The sequence below is a fragment of the Lacerta agilis genome, chromosome 1 (genome assembly GCF_009819535.1).
Source record: "Lacerta agilis isolate rLacAgi1 chromosome 1, rLacAgi1.pri, whole genome shotgun sequence".
Classification (NCBI taxonomy): Eukaryota; Metazoa; Chordata; class Lepidosauria; order Squamata; family Lacertidae; genus Lacerta; species Lacerta agilis.
In genome coordinates, this window is record NC_046312.1 from 69,856,586 (window position 1) to 69,876,185 (window position 19,600).

Here is a 19,600-nt window from a genome sequence, read left to right on the forward strand (position 1 = left end):
AGGCAAACACGAGCGCGGGGCGAAGCGGGGGGGGGGAAGCAGAAGAGTCCCATTCAGCCTCCCTTTCCCGCCCCGCTTCTTTCCCACCCCCACCCCACAACAAGTGCCCTAGCGGGAAAGTGTAGTAGGGGAGGGCGAGGGGGAGTTTAGGGCACCCACCTGAGCGGATCATGTGGCCTGAGTTGACGGGCTCCCCGGTGCGAGGATGCAGCCAAGTAGTTGAGCGGGTCAGGTCGCTAAGGAGGGAGAAGCGGCAAACATGCACCTGTTAGTACTAGAGCCCGTCGTGAAGGTGGGGGGGGGGGAGGAAAGAAAGGAGCGGAATAAGCGGCAACACTACCGGCCCCCACCCCCACCCACGCACCGCCACCTCCTTTTCCCGCCGCCCGCCGCCTTACTCGATGAAGAAGACGCGGCCGTCTCCACAGACGCCATAGGACCAGTGCTCAGGTAAAGTGTCCCGCCCCACCGCCTCGGCCGCCGCCGCCGCCGCCATGTTCGCCGCGCGCACAGCCAGCCAGCCCGCCCGCCCGCCTGCCGGAGGGGGGCGGAGGGGGGTGCAAGGGAGCGAGAGGGCAAGGCGAGGCGAGGCGAGGCAGGCAGGCGCCCGCCGCAAGTGCCCGGCTCTGCTCAGCAGCGCCACCGGCCGGCAGCGGAGAGCGGGAGGCGCAGGGATAGGGAGGCGCGCAACGGACAACGCGGCGCAACGCAACACAAGGTGGCTCGCCTCCCCCGTCTGGGTGGGGAAGAGCGCTGTGTTTGTCCCCCACCCTTTTCAATTAAGACCTGCAGGCAGATTGGGCAGACGGCTTGTTGCCCCGTGTTTGGAAACCGGAGAAGAGGAAGAGAGGGAACTCTTTATTTCGAACAAGCCTGTGGTTTTGTATCCCATAATAGCAGTCCGGGCAACAGGTTGTGTGTGCCCAGCTAAAGTCCGCTGCTCCTTGTTTAGGGCTTAATAGGTGCCACCCTTAAACAGCAACGCTTAGGGCTGTAGGTGAATAAATAGAAATGATGAATATGCTACCTGAGTTTCCCAATCGCACTTCCAATTTCAGACAATCAGTGCCCTAGAGATACAGATATTAACTCCTTGTTGTGAAGGAGTCTAGATGCTCCAAGTGTTGAAATAGCATCGCATTTTCACAACACGCGAGCAAGGCTACTTCTTTTCCCGCCAATTTGTGAACTTTTTTTCCTGACTCAGGATCTGGCTCTTTTCCCCTTCCTATAGCACTAAACACAAATTTCCCCTGAATATATATATATATGTGTGTGTGTGTGTGTGTGTGTGTGTCAATATAATACAAGTCACACAAACACACATCTCTAAATGAAACCCTCCTACTGTGTCCAACTGTGGTGGCTTGGCTAAGTGTTTTAACTGCATAAGGTAAAGGTAAAGGGACCCCTGACCATTAGGTCCAGTCGCAGACGACTGGGGTCGCGGCACTCATCTCGTTTTACTGGCTGAGGGAGCTGGCGTACAACTTCCGGGTCATGTGGCTAGCATGACTAAGCCACTTCTGGTGAACCAGAGCAGCACACGGAAATGCCGTTTACCTTCCCACCGGAGCGGTACCTCTTTATCTACTTGCACTTTGACGTGCTTTCGAACTACTAGGTTGGCAGGAGCAGGGACCGAACAACAGGAGCTCACCCCATTGCAGGGATTCGAACCGCTGACCTTCTGATCGGCAAGCCCTAGGCTCTGTGGTTTAGACCACAGCGCCACCCATTTGTTGTTGTTCAGTCATTCAGTCGTGGCTGACTCTTCGTGACCCCATGGACCAGAGCACGCCAGGCACCCCTATCCTCCACTGCCTCCCACAGTTTCGCCAAACTCATGCCAGTCACTTGGAGAACACTGTCCAACCATCTCATCCTCTGTCGTCCCCTTCTCCTTGATACTTTTCAGTGTCTGCACTGCCAGGCTTTGTGGGATACTTTGCCACCCTTAACACATATCAGAAATCAAGCTGCCCTCAATGGATCATCCACACCATACATTTAAAGCAATCCTACATCACTTTCCCCCAAAGAATCCTGGGAACTGTATTTTGTTAATGGTGCTGTCACCAAAACCATCTTCTTCTCACAACTCTTTGTCCACCACGCCAGAACTACCATCATATGCCTTACTTTTATGTGTTCCCATTAATCAATCATTTATTGCACACTTTTTGGTGCATTTCCCCATCACTTTCCTAAACAAAAAATGTCAATGTTTAAAACCTTGATTTGTTGCAGTAAAGCACTTCAATCCACTTTTATTGTGTAAACTAAATTTCTGGTATGCAGCTGAATCCTGCTTGCAGAATATTGGCAGTCTGGTAGCAAACTTTGTTTCGCTTGTTGTTTTCCTTTGAATGCTGTCAGACACAAACTCCTAACAAACATACAAGAGGATACATGTCTCTTCGCTCTATATAATTTGACCCAGCTCTGCACATGGTCTACCCAGGATACAGTGTCTTTCTGTAAAATTGTTTCTCTTGCTTTTTTTCCGTGCTGAAAATGCAATCTACAGAGAAACCAGCAGGGCATGGAAGAAGACAAAATCAGAGTTGGAGTGGATCAGCAAGCAAAGTGAATATAACTTTGTTTCTTTCTTTGCTGCACAGGCTAAATCACAGGTCAGTAAAAGCTCACCTGTCATCTTCGCTGCAGCCCTGAGCTACATTAAAGAAGCAATCAGAGATGTGATCATGATTGTTTGATGTTTTGAGATTGGTAATTACTGTAGGGGAAATTCTAAATTTAAGATTTGTTGCATTTTTAGCCAATACTAGTAAAAATGTAACAATGCAGTGTGTACCTATCTAAAATACAGATAAATAGCGCATCTCAATCCACAGCATATTTCTAGTTACTGAAATTGTATTTTATGTCAATAGAACAGGGATATTGTAGAAAGTGGCAGGGCAAATATCTACTTTTTCCAGCAATTGTGTTCCTGTTTGTTATTGTCAAAAGAAAACTCCCCAATACTTCTTCCCTTTTAACAGAAATGAAAAGAAATACAAAGCTGTTCCTGAAGGTTAATCTGTACAGCCTGTGTAGAAGCAGAAAAACACTGTACACATCTCCCAAGTGTAAAATACAAAATACAGGCCTTCCATCTTTGTGTATAAAATCATGTTTGTCACTTCAAAGAGAAAGGACATTCCTTTTAATATGGAAGCTCTCTGTAGACATATCCTAAGTCACTTGTCCAACCTGTGCAAAGCTTTTATTGCTTCGGTCTGTACCGGCTCTCATTTACTTCAATATCGCCTATATATGTTGGTGCTAAAAAAAATGAACCGTTCCAATTATTTCAGCTTCTACAGTTAATTCTTAGTTTAGAGTACCAGCAGTATACAACCAAATTCAGATGATGGCTGTTCTTCTCCTTGGTATAAATTTAAAATACCATATGCAGTAATTATATTGTTGTCTTTGGAGTAACTTCAAGTCTAAAACCTTGGCCTTATATTGTTTCATGAGCATACCCTGAATCCATAATGTCGCAACAGGCTCAGGCCTTAGCCTTTAAATCTTCTAATTAAAACATTGACACCCTATGGTATTTTCTTCATCTCCCCTACAATTCACCCATTCACTTTCTGCTTCCAGTGCTCTTCACTCCAGGGGTGTCGCTGGGGCGGGCCACCCCAGGTTCCAGGGGAGGGGGGTGACTCTCAGCATGCCCACCCCACAACTCATAAGTTGCTCAGTGCAGCAGCTGGCTTACACAGCACACACTTTGCTTTTTCCTTCTTGCTGGGAAGAGCCACAGAAGCACAGCTCTGCCCAGCCAGGGCTCCACCCAGCAGCCTGGCACATTTCACCAGGGCACTGCCCTCTCAGGGGGCACAAAGGGATGACATTTGGCACCTCCACCTAGAGCCTCAAGCACAAGCCAGAGCAAATCTACTCCTGTAGTTCTCCTAGTTCTAGAGGCTTGTATGTTCTCTGGATTTACTTATGCATGCGGATGCAAACATCTGGCCTTCTTGTGGATCTCCCTTAAGGGTTTTTTGTCGTTGTTGGACTATATCTTCAGAAGTGCAAAAGAAATGGATTTTTTTCAAGTTATAATACAGTTCAGGATCTGGTGTGTAAGCAATTCCGAACTTTCAAAAAACAAAAACAACACTCTGCATGCTACTCATCCTGCCACAGATAATTACTTGCCAATATTGATTCTGGCACCTTAACACGTCCATTAAAATGCTGTTTGCACCCTCACAGAGGTAAGAGCTTCTTATATTGGTATTGACATCTTGAATCAGTAGTGTTTTTTTTTTTAACCTCAGGTGGTATCTTTAAGAAAGAGAAGACTGTAATGATATATTATTCAGTTACATAACCTTCAAGGTATAATCTCTGGTCCTTTCCTATTAATTTATTTATAGTTTTGTCTCTGTAAACAGCATATTTAGAATATTTGTCCAGAGAACAGAAAATGAAATTGTAGTCCATTGATCATATGGAATCATTGTGAAAGCTAGCAGTAATGAAACTGTACAATGTAGTACAAGAATGAGGAATTATGAGGAATCCCCGCGACAGGGTGAGCTCCCGTTGCTCGGTCCCAGCTCCTGCCCCCCTAGCAGTTTGAAAGCACGTCAAATAGCAAGTAGATAAATAGGTACCGCTCCGGCAGGAAGGTAAACGGCATTTCCATGTGCTGCTCTGGTTCACCAGAAGCGGCTTAGTCATGCTGGCCACATGACCCGGAAGCTGTATGCCGGCTCCCTCGGCCAGTAACGTGAGATGAGCGCCGCAACCCCAGAGTCGGACATGACTGGACCTAATGGTCAGGGGTCCCTTTACCTTTGGTAGTGAAATTGTAGAATGTAGTGCTGTATAAGCTATCTTTAGTGGCCTCTGTAGTGTCTCCCTATTGTTCCACAGGGATAGTACAAGACAGTATTTTTGTCCCATACTTCCTAGTTATAAATATCAACAGCACCAAGCATGAACAGAAAAACGCCTAATGAAGTATTCTCAGTGGCTTCCCCACAAATGTAGAACTCTGTCTCCCAAAGCATATGTTGAGCAGTTCCCCTTCTCTCTGTCACCCAATAACATTTTTCTGTCTTCTCCACCCAGAGGACCTATCACTTGCTTGTTCTTCCTCTTGCTTCAAACATAGCTGAAGAAACCATTTTTTATTAATGTTAACCTCTCTTGCAGAGCTCATTCTGTTATATATATTTAATCATAGGCAAACATAAGGATGGCTTTTAAGCAGCAATGTATTTTCATCACATTTTGGATTGTGTTTTATAATCAAGTATTGTGCTCCATCCTGGGATCCATTGTGTCAAAGGGTGGATGGAAATATCCTTAATAAATAAAAATAAATATTATTTTTAATACAAATTCAAAAATTCTCTTGCTTGTGCTTGTATATCCAACACTGCACACAAGAGAGAACAGTCAGCAGAGTCAGAGTAACACAAGGATTGTAGAAGTTATTAAAAAAAAAAAAAAAACTTTAAGAGGACATAAGCGGAAAAGAGCCGAATGAAAACCAAGAGTTTTGAGAAACTAAGTGAAAAATAAAAAAGTGGGCAGGGGGGGAGGAGGAGTGGAGTGGCTGGAAAGGGAGGAAACAACACAGAGACATAAAAAGGGATAGAAAGAAACATCTCATCATCTGGATAGATCATTTCTACTTCACACTGTTTTAAAATGTCTCCAAGGTCAGAAAAGAGAGCAGCCCATAGACATCAATGTGGCTGGGAGAAAAACCAAAAGGTGGGAGGAGGCAATGGCAAACACTCAAACAGGCTAATGAGAACTGAGCCTGCTCACATGGTCCTGAATGCTGACTTACCGGTACTACTGTGGTGAAGGAAACCCTAGGGAGGGAATGGAATTGTGTGGCTAGCTAGTACCTGAGAAGAAGCACTCAACACTTAAACATTTTGCTATAGGACCCAGTGCCGGATTTATGTATAAGCTAAACAAGCTATGGCTTGGGGCCCCACTCTCTTGGAGGACCCCCAAAATATTTAATTTTTCTTAATTGTATTTCACTATTAATATACTTCTTCTTAATTGTATTTCACTATTAATATACTTCTTCTTAATTGTATTTCAGTTCAACAATTACTTTGATAGAATACATATTTTGTTATGTGCAAATGGCTTTAGATACCTATTAGGTCCATAAATTACCATAATTTGTTGTTGACAAAGTACAGCTAGACATATAAAGGGCCCCATTACCTTCAAATCCGGCCCTGATAGGACCCCAGTTGTCATTACTACATATCAGCATCTAGAGATCTCCAAATGAGTTGCAACAGGGCTTTCTTTCAGCTGGAACTCACCGGAACTCAGTTCTGGCACCTCTCAGGTGGACCTCATTGCCATTATAAGAGAACAAAGGGAGGCGTTCATGGTGAGTTCTGGCATTGAGTTACAAAGGCAAATAAAGATTTGTCCAGTTTTTCAGAGTACAATGTGAGACATGATGTGAACAGAATGCCTGGAGTTACTTTGGTCATAAGCAATACAGGTAGAACAGGAAGCACAAGCCACTCATACTTGCACATGATGGGGAATATGAAATAGTTCCACTTTGGATGTTACAGAGATATATGAGACGTTTGTACTTGCATTGTATGTGTTGGTTTCTGTTCAGGGGCCCAGCTACAAAATTCCATTTCCCCTCTCCCTTGTTGGTGACCATAGTTAACAGAGATGCACAGAATTAGTCTTAAAGTGTGTTTAAAAGGAGAATGATAATGGAGCAGGAAGAGCAGATCAATGAATAGAGGAAGGACATTGTGAGACATATAGGAAAGTTAGTACTTCTTCCCTTGAGGTTCAAAGATTAACATGAAGAAGCCTGATAGCAGTGTGACATTCCTGCACCTAGTCTTTGTGTAGTATCAGACAACAAAAAATTGCATGCAAATTAACTTTCATGTTCATTACAGAAATTTCTACTTTTTCTCGATTGTAGACTGCTTCCTTCGGCTTCCATTCAGTGAATTGAATGGAAATATTAATAAACGTGGGGCGTATAGTTTGGTCACAGCTTCTATTCATATATCTGTAATAACTTTGAAAAAGGGAATGGAGGTTAATAAACTAAACAATCACCTTCAAGAGAGACACTATAAGAACTGCCTTTGTACCTACATATACAAAAGAAGAAAGAGTCAAAATCTTTTATCAAATTTATACAAAGCAGAGACTAATTTAAGATCATACAGAGACTATTCAAATAACAAAATTTTGCCATTTATTTGTATATATATATTGGATCCTTTGAAATACTGGGCAGAATTAAACACTGAGGAATATGCTGTGGTTACACAATTATCTAAAGATGCATATCTTCAGCTAAAAAACTAAGATTAACACAGTCTTATGCACGTCTGTTCAGAAGTCCAATTGAGTTCAACAGGATTTACTCCCAGTTAAGCATATGTAAGATTATCGCCTTAAATTTCAACCCTACACCCATTTACTTGGGTGTAAGTCACATTACATTACATTACATTACAGGGACGCAGGTGGCGCTATGGTCTAAACTACAAAACCTAGCCTAGGGCTTGCTGATCAGAAGGTCGGCGGTTCGAATCCCCACAATGGAGTGAGCTCCCGTTGTTCGGTCCCAGCTCCTGCCAACCTAGCAGTTCGAAAGCACGTCAAAGTGCAAGTAGATAAATAGGTACGGCTCTGGCCATGCGCTGCTCTGGTTCGCCAGAAGCGGCTTAGTCATGCTGGCCACATGACCCAGAAGCTGTCTGCGGACAAACGCCGGCTCCCTTGGCCAGTAAAGTGAGATGAGCGCCGCAACCCCAGAGTTGTCCGCGACTGGACTTAACGGTCAGGGGTCCCTTTACCCTTTACCTTTTTAAGTCCCATTGAACTCCACGGGACTTAAGTCAGGGCAGACATGTCTAGGATTGCACTGTTAGGCTACAATCTTAAGCACACTTACTAGGGTGGACACCTCATTGAAAACATGAAGATGCATAGGATTGCACAGTAGTTGGAAGGAGGTTACTGCAGGGAGAGGGGTTCTAAGGTTTTAAAAATTATTTCCCCCATCAAATATTTGGAAAAAATACACATACTTAAGATGTTTTTGTAGTTTATCTGAAGGAGGCATAAGAAGCTTAAGATATTGTTGCACGCCCCCTCCCCATCTGAGCAGTGAAAAATTCCAGGGGTTCCAGGCGCTTACCCAGGGCTGGGTTTTATTTGGAATGAGGGACAGTGGAGACTGTGATGTCTTTAGGATATATTGTTGATTTACAGGTAGATAGATAGATAGATAGATAGATAGATAGATAGATAGATAGATAGATAGATAGACAAACTGAGCTACGATAGAGGGCCTCACAGCATCAGCACCACAATAGGGTATTGCTTCTTCCATAGCCACAGCCTTGGATTCCAGTATAAATCAGGCATAACGCTGCCTCTGCCTTCCCAGCCTGCTGCCTTACACACACTCAACTCTAAACTCTCACCTTTGACTTTCTAACTACCAGCAAGTTGGGGGGGGGGGCACTCATACACTATCTGGCACAGTGCCACTTCCTTTGTTACTTTAATGGTCCATACTTAAAGAGCCATTACTTCTCCATGAAATGAATCCATGCTGGATCCAGGAATTAAAGGGGGGGCAGGCATACAGTCATAACAATAGTTATCAGTGATATTCATCATAAATACAGCACCAACATGCTATGCAATCTGACTGAAGAGGCCACACATTGGTCAGCCTAGAGGGGTTGCAGTGTATTCAAGTGAAAATATGTGGAAATGCCACAAAATCAGTGTTCATAATGTAAGCAAAATTAGATCCTTTGTGATCCCTCAACCTTGAATGTATATGAAGCTTCATGAAACATAAATGCAAATGCTTAGGAATTCAGAACTCTTAGTTTTAAAAAATAACTATTTCAAAAATAATTTACTTTCTGAAACAATAAATGTGTAAAAGTGCAGGTGTGCCAGAAGTCTCAGAGTACAGAGGAGGAGTCCACTCCAAGGGGAATTCCTGAAGTTACTTTGGCAACCAAACCGTTGAGGTCCCACAGTATGTGGATAGTAAAATAAACTTTTGCCAAGTCCCCAGCAAGAGCACAACCTTTGCTCTTTAATAAGTAAGTTGGGAGGCAACACAACAGGAAGAGAGAAAACCCCAAAGAAGAAGAAGAAAGTTCAATTCTATGTCTGCCTCACTTTTTAGCTTACTTTTTGCCCTGAAGTTGAAATATTGCAGCCTGTCTCCTTGTATTGCTGTTTACATCAGTATCTTTATCAAACTTTATTTCGGTCACAGACCAGTATAAGATAAAACATATAAACTGAACACATAAGACTTCAAACAGGTAAGGGATTAAAAACTAGTAATTAAAAGGTGGTTATATCATACATAACTTAAAAAGATAGAAACAAGGGCAAACAGTTCAAAGTGACTGTAAGCGACTGATTACACCAGACAGCAAGGAGAAGTTGCCTTCTTGCCCCTCCAGGGCTGGCTAGAGTTTTTCTTCTCCTGGCTTGTGTTTACAGGATGTCCAGAAAGAGCAGCTCCCTTTTGGGATCCATCTTGAGGAGAGAATGACAAAGTTGGTATATATGCAGCAAACCCCCTCCCCTTCCTGTTGGCTCTGTATCTATCTGTCACTCTGACCATCACAGCCAGCCACGTTCCCGTGCTGTTTACAAGATGTGGGGTTTCCTGGGCAGAAATGGTCTGCTGTCGTAAGGCGCTGCTGGTGAACAAGCACCACTGTGGCATAGCCCAGTCTACTGTACCACAACAAACTAATTTATATATATATATAAGTTTCCTGGAACTAAAGCCTGTGGGTCCCTTTTGGCACTGCACCCTCAGTAGACTCCCTTAACTTGGAAGAGGTGGGATGCCAAATATTATTGGGGGTGTGTGACAACAACTTTTTAAAAAAATGCAGAACAGTGCAGAGCAATTGCTGGAGAGAAGAAGAAGAAGAAGAAGAAGAAGAAGAAGAAGAAGAAGAGTTTGGATTTGATACCCCACTTTTCACTACCCGAAGGAGTCTCAAAGCGGCTAACATTCTCCTTTCCCTTCCTCCCCCACAACAAACACTCTGTGAGGTGAGTGGGGCTGAGAGACTTCAAAGAAGTGTGACTAGCCCAAGGTCACCCAGCAGCTGCATGTGGAGGAGCGGAGACGCAAACCCGGTTCACCAGATTACAAGGCTACTGCTCTTAACCACTACACCACACTGGCTCCTTGCACTGTGTTTGGTTTTGAAGCATTTGGGGACAGGATGGAAGAAGTGACAGGGGTGGCTTCCCCACTCACCTACTGGTCCCCCATTGGCTTATTTGTTGCCCACCAGCCCTGTGAACCTTGCAACAAGCAACTTGTTCACCTGATGAAGTGGCTGTCTGTGTGTTTGATGGGGAAAGATGCACTTGGGCAAAGAGCGGGGGAGATGCATGTGTAGTGTGTGTGACAGAGAGAGAGAGAGCAGGAGGGAGGGGGGAGGCATCTATGAATGAATGTGTGGTTTGCATGTGAGAGCAGGAGAGATATATGTGAGGTTGGGAGGGAGAGAGAAGGGCAGCTATGTGTGTGGTCTGTGACAAATAGAGAAGCGTTTTGACAGAGAAAGAGGGAGAGATGTATGTGCAGCTGTGCATATGTGAAGTGTGTGTGTACAAAAGATGCATGCTGTATCTGCCTTTTGTATGTGTGTGGTGAGTGTGTGTCTGTGTGTGAGAGAAGGAGAGAGGGGGTGAGTGTAGTGCCTTGTGTTATTTTCTGAGTATTAGGAAATGTTCCATTTTGTTATTAGACAGTGGGTGGATGTGATATTGTGTGAACTCCACAACCAGGACCAGCAGGACTCCTATAGCAGCCATGTTGTGTTATGCCATTCTGGCTCCCCTCACCCCACCCTACATAACAGCCATTTAGTGACTAGAGTTCTCAGGATTTTCTCAAAATTTGAAATGTGTCCAGTGGTCCAAAAAGCTTGGCAAGCCCCACTTTGAACATACACTAGTATTTTTTGTTGTTTTAAAAGGTCATGGGCACCACAAAAAGAATTATAAAACCTGAGGTAAATGCAGTCTGAAGTCTTTGACATTTTCCTGGTCAACCACTTCTTAAGATATTTCAATACCATTGAAGTGACTGTGATACCACTGAGGTCAGAAAAATACAGTAAGTCTCCACACTATTGATAACCTGAGGTTTTGTAGTGGTATGGAATTCTCATTAATAATAATATAATAGATACACAAAGCAAAGGTCAAAGAGGTAGACAGAACTTTCACCTGTTCTTGGTAAAGGATGCAGAGAAGTTAGGATGCAGAAATACTGCAAGGAAGGTCACCTCTTCAGCTGGGTGTAGGAATGGGGCACCTGAGTGGTCTTCAGACAATTGAGTGGAGCAGTGTGTAAATGACCAGTCTGGTATATGTGTGAATGGGTACAGAAGCTGGTGAATCAATCAACGAGACTATAGTTAAAGGTGGAGTTAAAGAGAAACTTCCAAAACATCGTATTAAACTTTCTTCTTCAAACTGCAGCTTATTTTTTCCATAAAACAGGTTTAAAATAGATTCTATGTGTGAGCATTTTGTACAATAGAATAAGTCAGTGGGGTGCAGAACTCTATTCTGTAATTTAAAGCACTTATACATATATTTCACCTTTCATTCCTACTTTAAAAAACAGAGGTTTGTCAAGTTGATTGACAATGCAGGCAATATAATAAATAGGGCTATTAATACGAACACTGGGTCCTAGAGAAATTTTGTATTGTTTTATTTGAATTAAAATATTTTACCCTACCTAAATAGTGCAGGTTAATCTTTTAAAATATATGCATACTTATAGCTTCTGGAAGACCTGAATCTCACATACAGTGGTACCTCAGGTTACATACACTTCAGGTTACATACTCTGCTAATTCAGAAATAACGCTTCAGGTTAAGAACTTTGCTTCAGGATAAGAACAGAAATTGTGTTCTGGCGGTGCAGCAGCAGCGGGAGGTCCCATTAGCTAAAGTGGTGCTTCAGGTTAAGAACAGCTTCAGGTTAAGAGTGGACCTCCAGAACGAATTAAGTTCTTAACCCGAGGTACCACTGTATATAGTTAAAATACACAGTTGCATGCACACAAACACAACTTCCAAATGAACAGCTATTATTGACTACTTTGTTTCCTTGCTGATGTATCTTGAAGTATTTTGACAAATGGGGTGTACGGGGCATTAGGGGAGGGGTAGGGCCTCTGGTGCAGGAAACGTGCGCTCCTTCTGGGGTAGTTTGTCTGCCTAGGGTCCCCACCCTGCACTCAACTCTCACCTGTGGATCTGAGAAGCTGTCAGCATGTGACAGCAGGCACACCCCAGGAAATGGCTTTGACTGGCCAACTAAGCCAGGTGAGGGTAGCCGATTTATTTCAAACCCTTAGTGAGTTAGGGACTTCCCCTTGCATGACAAGACAAGCTCTGGCAGATTGAGCAGACAAGACCAATAGTGTAAAGACCAATAGTGTATCCAACGGTCAATGAGGTAGTTTCTGTATGTGCTGTAGAGGGAAGTGGGGGCAGATGGGGATTGCCTGGGAAGGTAGTCTATCAAGGAGAAGGAAGACTATGATCTCAAACCTCTGCTGCCTTGTGAGATATGTTCGGGAGAAGAAAGGGATAAGGAGTAACATGTATACAAATCTGGAGTGCAACCCCTAAGACGGTTAGATGGCACCTTGTACACCTCCTTCTGGCAACTCCTGCAGCTAAGCTGATGCCAAATGTTTTGTTCTGTTTTCCTTTGGACCACATCAGTAAGGCTGAGAGGGGGGCGGTCTTGTCACGTGGGCAGCCATACACACTGCCCAGGCTTGTGCCCCAGGGAGGTCACTTTGGTGCTGCTAACACAGCGGTTTGACTTCACCCTCCGAGGCATACTCCATTGTATTTCAAGACAGGCAGATGCCAACAACAACATTCTGACAAACTATTTTAGAATACTGTAGTTGTTAACAGGAATAGCTGTAGTTTGTGTTGAATTCCGCTAGCTATTTGTTCCAGATTGCTTCCCTGGAGTAAATCTCTTGCTTCAGTCCAGAATGCCAGATGTTAACTGATGCAGGCACAGAGTGGTTTGCATGCATAGGGTGTCCCATTTAGTTATATGGGCAAAGCAGATTTGTGTGAACAGTAGAATGTACATGCCCATCTTCTTCCACCATAGAAATTAATGGAGACACATAGGAGTTCAGTATGTTGCCTCACCTCCATAACCAATTACAGTGGTACCTTGGGTTAAGTACTTAATTCGTTCCGGAGTTCCATTCTTAACCTGAAGCGTACTTAACCTAAAGCACCACTTTAGCTAATGGGACCTCCTGCTGCCGCTGCACCGCCAGAGCACAATTTCTGTTCTTAGCGGAGTTCTTAACCTGAAGTGTACTTAACCTGAAGCATACTTAATCCGAGGTACCACTGTACTTGAATGAAGCAATAACCTTCTAATCTCCTACATTTATTTGTATTCTTTCAAAACAACTTATTGGGAATTATTTTGGTCATTGATTTATATTTAAAAAGACTTAATCTACCCTGACAACATATTCACAATTCTTTAACAGCTTATTGAAATTGCTAAACTGAACATTCAAAACAGAGACGATTTCACAAATTGTCTATATTTGCCGCTTTGTGTGACTTCTTCAGAATCACTATCAAATATTTTATTTCTTCTGTGTCTCCTTGGGTTTATTTTAATTTGGTTTTGCATATTGATTCATTCAGTTACAATGATAATAATCAAGTGAAAATTTAATAAAGCTAATTCCATTTGTGCTTTAGAAGGCTTAGCAATAATTACTCTTCCCTTGTACTATCAACTGAACAGATGTCTTTTACATTATTTGTTTCTCAAATAAAATGGCTGCACATTTAGTTTAGCCACTAAATACCATCAAATCATTATTATGTGGGGGTATTGCCCAACTTCAATGTATCACTTATGGGCTTATGCTTCACAAAATTAGTGTTGTGCTTACTCAACAATAATTACATGATATTTGTTTTCCCTTTCTAATCCTGTTTTCCCAATATTCTTTATGTGCTTGGCAAGTATTTTAGAAAGCTGAAACACATACATCTGGAAAAATAAGTCAGCTCTATCAGGTTTACAATGGACATGTAGTATATGAGACACAGCCAAAGTGCTAAAACATATAGAGCCTGCAATGGAAAACCATTTATTTGGAAGTATGGTCCAATGTCCAAATAAACATACACTTTTGTAGGCTCAAGGGCATTTTATGATTATGCTAACTGAAACACCACACTGGAACTTCTGAATTACTCCCACTTTCAGGGCCTGTCTCTGGAATACAACAAGGAACCTGATTGTTCAGGCTCCTGCCTAACACAAGAAGGCCGAGGCTCAGTTGCGGCTCAACAACTGGCTACATCTAGTGTTCAAAAGAAAGAGAGTCAGGATTTCTTGACTGGCAGGGCTTAAAATCATGCTTCAGCTATAGTGGCACAAGTCACTAGTCCAGCTTGGCGACTGGGGTGCCTGTTATAAGAAAGAGATATTTATTTTGGCAAGTAACAGTACAGGCTCAGCAGCAGACACAGTGCTCAGGAGTCACGGTTCAGGAGCAGGGCAAGAAGTTAAGGACCAGATGGAAGTAACAAATATGTTTCTACAAGTTTCCCTTCCCCTACCACCAAGCTTTTAAAGATGAGGCATGCCACGCTCACGCATGAAACTCTTCCACCACTTGGGAATATTCGAATGGAAGTCCATGCTCTGTCAGGGCGGATGAGTCTGTTCCCATCTGCAAAGGTGGCAACTTCCATGCGACATGCAGTGGCGGAGCTTCATGCTCCGGCACCGGGGTGGTGGTGGAGAGCAAGCGGGGCAGGGCTGGCGCTCATCCCAGGAGCATGGCGCGCCGCCCACAGGGGCATGGCGTGTGTCCTGGGGGCATGGCGTGTGTCCTGGGGGCGTGGAGCCCAGCACGGGTGGGTGGGTCAGCCGCGATTGCACCCCACCAGAATCGCGCTGCCAGGGGCAGTGCACTCCCCCTGCACTCCTCTTCCTCCGCCACTGGCGACATGACTGCACCCTTCTGTTCAGCCTCCTGTTCAGTCACTGCCATCTTCTGTTCAGCTTTTCCCCTCGGCTGTCCACTCTGCAGAAAGGTCAGAAGAGAGAGCTGGCATTCTTGCTCCCCATTCCAAGATGGCTAAAGTCAAAGTGGAAATGGGAGGGCACCCCCCCCCCCGCCAGTGCCCACAATTCATTCCTCTCTCTTTTCTTCTTCCCCCATCAGAGCCTACCATCCGAAGCCTAATCCTGACAGCACCGCAGGACTCATGACATTGATCCCTCTTGCTAAGAAGTAACAGGAGAAGATGGAGTTTAAAAGAGTCTATAATACACTCCATGTTCTGTTCACCTCCCCCCAAGCCAATGACTTCCAATATGTATGGCCACACTGCATTTCCTCTTTACCTTTCTATTATGCAGGTGCACATGGTATACAATAGCCTACAAAGTGTTTTCCCCTCATCCTATAGCTAATCTTCTGACTCACACACTTCCAGCTATTCTGGTAGAACAAAATTCCTAGCTCAAAAACTACCAGATTCTGACCGAATTCAAACTGCTAAAATGGCTCTAAAATGTGCTCTGCCCCATCCTTCTAACTGGGCAGTGTCACTTTTGAAAGGCTGGTGAGATTCCAGGCCACTAGGAAAACATCCAGGTAATCAAATAACACTATACATTATTCTGTTCAGACTAAGTATTGAAGAAATAACAGCTTAACAAAGAATAGTCATTCAGCCTTTGTAACAATACAACTAAATGATCTGAATGCATACACAACACAAATAACTATAACCAAGCGCTAATATAAAAATATTCTGCTTTACATTTTAGAGTATGACAAATTCCCATAATCAAGACTTGTTTCTCCATAATATTGACTTCTTAAAAAGCAAGATTTTTGTTATGGAATCAAGTATTAGCAAAGTAGACTTCTACTATATAATAAGTAAGGCTTGAAATCATACTGTAACTGGTGAAGTAGCTATGTAGGTATAGTTGAATGGTGTTCATATGCAGGCCTACTGCAGATATAACAAACATAGTTCTCGCATCTGACTGCATTGCTCTGCTAAAAGTATAAAGGTGCACTATACCAATCTAAAGACATTCTGAAGATGAGCAGAAGGTAGTGACTGAGAGGCATCCACACCTGTCTTGATCACAGACTGTAGGGAAGGTCATGTCACAGTCTGAGCATATCCTGTTTGGGACAAAGGTATATTATCTAGCTTACATCTTTTTCAGGCAGTCCCCACACTCACACTCCATCCCATGCTGGTCTCCTTACTTTATCTGCACATTTACACTTTAGGCTGCAGTAAATGCACTGACTAAAGCTTATCCCCAAAAACACACACACACAAACACACACACACACACAGAGAGAGAGAGAGAGAGAGAGAAAGTGATAGGAAGCTACCATCCAAATACATCCTCAGATGGTACGAGTTAGAAGAAGCCATTACAGCTACATATCAAGAGTATTGTGGATAGGTGCATAGTAAAGGTGGGCAGGAAATGCATTATATTAATACCCACTCTGGCTATAGTGGGTCTATTTGTCACTAAGCAACCTGGGAAAGGAAATAGGTGTAATTTGCTGTGCATCGGATATGCCCTTTCATTTGTTTCTAAAATTATTTCCAGACTGAGGGTTTTTAGCACTGCCCCACTATAAGCTCCATAAATGTCCACATCTCAGCAGGTACATCCATTTATCTTCCCTTATATCAAAGTTTCATTTACTTTTTATAGGGCAAAGAGTGGGAATTTCACATTAAAGCACATAGGTTGGGCTTTAAGAGTTGGCAAAGAAATTCATGACATGTTTTTTACTGATATGTGTTTGTTTTTTATTGATTTCTTGTTGACATAACGGTATATATTTTTATTTGTAACTGTGAATTTGATTTTATAATAGGTAGGATACAAATGCACAAAATAACCAAGTTAATAAATGGGGATTATATTCCAAGTTAAAAACTTTCCCCTATTTTTCTGATCCCAGAGGTAGAGCAATCCAAACCTGTGGCAGGACAGGATATGCTTGTATACCACCTTAGGCAGGTTTTGAGAGTCGTGCTGCACAGAAGTAAATGTAAGCCACACAAGGGAAGAACAGTGGATTACACGTCATTGCAAAATTATGGTACCTGCATGTGGCTCAGGGATGGGCCCCCAAGTGAATCCAGGGGTGCAGGACAACTATTGGTGGGCCTGGGGGTGAAACCAATCCTCATGGCTAGGCCCAGGAATGGAGCCAAGGAGTTTTACGCAAATATATTCCCCCCACTCCACTAGACACAGTGAATGATGTAAAACAAGAGCAGGAAAATACATGTTGTGATTATCTGATCCTAGACGTTGCAGCAGGGCAGTGGATGACTTGCAGGCGTATGGTGTGGCACATCCCTTTGTGACTATTACATTACATGAGAGCGTGTTAGCTGAAATATTCTTTGGAATTTTAATCATTTTACATTGTCATTTCTAAAAGTGAGCATTGTAATACTTTATTTTGTTTACCCTGAAATTCCCAGCTATTCTCAGGATTATCTCCATTTCAGCATTTATAGTTTTATCTGCTTAGAGACACCACTGAACATTAGGCTTACGCAGTAGATGATGTACTTCCATCAAAGAGCTATTAAGGCTTTACAGATACATTTTAATATGAATGTATTATATACAGTAATGAGCATTTGCTGAATTCTATCACATTAACTAATTGTGCCATAGTACTTTTGTACTGCATATATGTATTTCAGAGCATAACAAATGATAAATGGGGCAAAGGGATTTTGAAGAAAGACGTGGCTTTTATTATACACATATAAATGTAACAGTACTATTTTAAAAGTGTTGAAATACTCCACTGTGAATGTGATTTACATACATTTATATGTTGATTGAATGATACATTTGGATGCGAAGAAGGATTGGTAGCTATTATAGATGAAGAGGGAGGAATTACTTTACCTCACAATTTTATTTACTGTTGACAATAAATTTATTTTTCCTTATTAGGAAGTCTTGATATGCAGAAAGCTTGTGATATTGCATACAAAGCAGAAACAGATTGAAAGGAATGAGCTGTATAAGAAAGATAGTGGATAGTGGGAACTCAAATGTCATAAAAACCAATGACTATGAGTTGGATCCAGTGCTTAGAATGCACTAATTTTATTTAATGATGTTCACTGAATTAGTTCAAAAATTAGAACTATAGATTTATTAATAGTATTCTATTACTCAAATAAAATCATGTGTAGTTTTATACTACAGGCATGCACAAAGCCTGCTTTTTACAGTGTTCTTTCAAGCTGCTGTTTTTGCTGGGAGAACATTAATTAGGTCTGTAGCTATGAAATATTCTGCCCAATTGCTCAGTAGGAAGTAAACTCCTGCCAGTGTTATGGTGAATGTATAAGGACTCTGGTATGATTGACAAGTAACACAAGCAGTAATGTTCTGCTTCACTTCTTTCTATTCCATATACTAATCAATGAAAAAGGGTAGTCAGGCTTTTTCCATTTCAGCAGTGCTGTTTGATGTATTTCAGGGTGGCTAATTTTTCTATCTCTTTTTCCAAAGCCATGTTGCAGATGCACACATTTGCAGAAGCAACACATAAATATGCTTGGCACAGATGCAGGCAGCAGGAAGAAAGGCAAGGACAGCTCAAGGGCATACCACTCTTGCTAACACTCATGAACCATCAGTCTGGTTGGGACCATTTGCCATATGGGACTGCATATCAGGCAGTAGCCAGGGGATCTCAGCAATGCAGAAAGGGTATGGTCCAGAAGGAATTTCATGAGAAAATATGCTACTTGCATCTGCCTTGCCCTCCCTCTCAGTTCCAGGAACCTTCCAAAGAAAGCTGCTTATAGAAGGAAGGAGGGGAGACATTCTGGCTGCCATAAAACAGTTGCTATCCCATTTAATCCTGGGAAGGGAGGTTTAACACTTGACAATGTTCATGGTGTATTTAGTGGGGTCATGGTGTGCAATATCATCCCAAGTGATAAGCGAATACAAAATCCTTGTATCTAGTGCATGGGTAGGCAAACTAAGGCCCAGGGGCTGGATCTGGCCCAATCGTCTTCTAAATCCGGCCCGCGGATGGTCTGGGAACCAGCGTTTTTACATGAGCAGAATGTGTCCTTTTATTTAAAATGCATCTCTGGGTTATTTGTGGGGCCTGCCTGGTGTTTTTACATGAGTAGAATGTGTACTTTCATTTAAAATGCATATCTGGGTTATTTGTGGGGCATAGGAATTTGTTCATATCCCCCCCCCAAAAAAATATAGTCCAGCCCCCCACAAGGTCTGAGGGACAGTGGACTGGCCCCCTGCTGAAAAAGTTTGCTGACCCCTGATCTAGTGTGTGAGAGTGTGTGTGACCAGTGGCGGAGGTAGCTTCTTGGGCACCTGGGGGTGTGTGCCCAGGGGTGGGGCAAACCTCCCATAGGGGCGGGGCGGCCTTAGGGA

At 43.0% G+C, this 19,600-nt stretch overlaps 1 protein-coding gene across 12 annotated transcripts in view; it reads right to left on the bottom strand.

The window, feature by feature from the left end:
* The window catches only part of PLEKHA7 (pleckstrin homology domain containing A7), a 145,968-nt gene extending 145,447 nt beyond the window's left edge, over positions 1–521 (bottom strand). For 8 of the 12 annotated variants that reach the window (XM_033153623.1, XM_033153632.1, XM_033153614.1 and 5 more), the window contains exons 1-2: positions 399–521; positions 160–236 (exon numbers count right to left, since the gene is read on the bottom strand). In XM_033153623.1, the coding sequence (XP_033009514.1) occupies positions 160–236; positions 399–496 (175 nt within the window). In that variant the 5' untranslated portion in view covers positions 497–521. The remainder of the gene's footprint in view (positions 1–159; positions 237–398) is intronic. The other 4 variants (XM_033153657.1, XM_033153649.1, XM_033153641.1 and 1 more) reach the window with 2 other exon arrangements.
* Between the last annotated feature and the right edge of the window lie 19,079 nt (positions 522–19,600).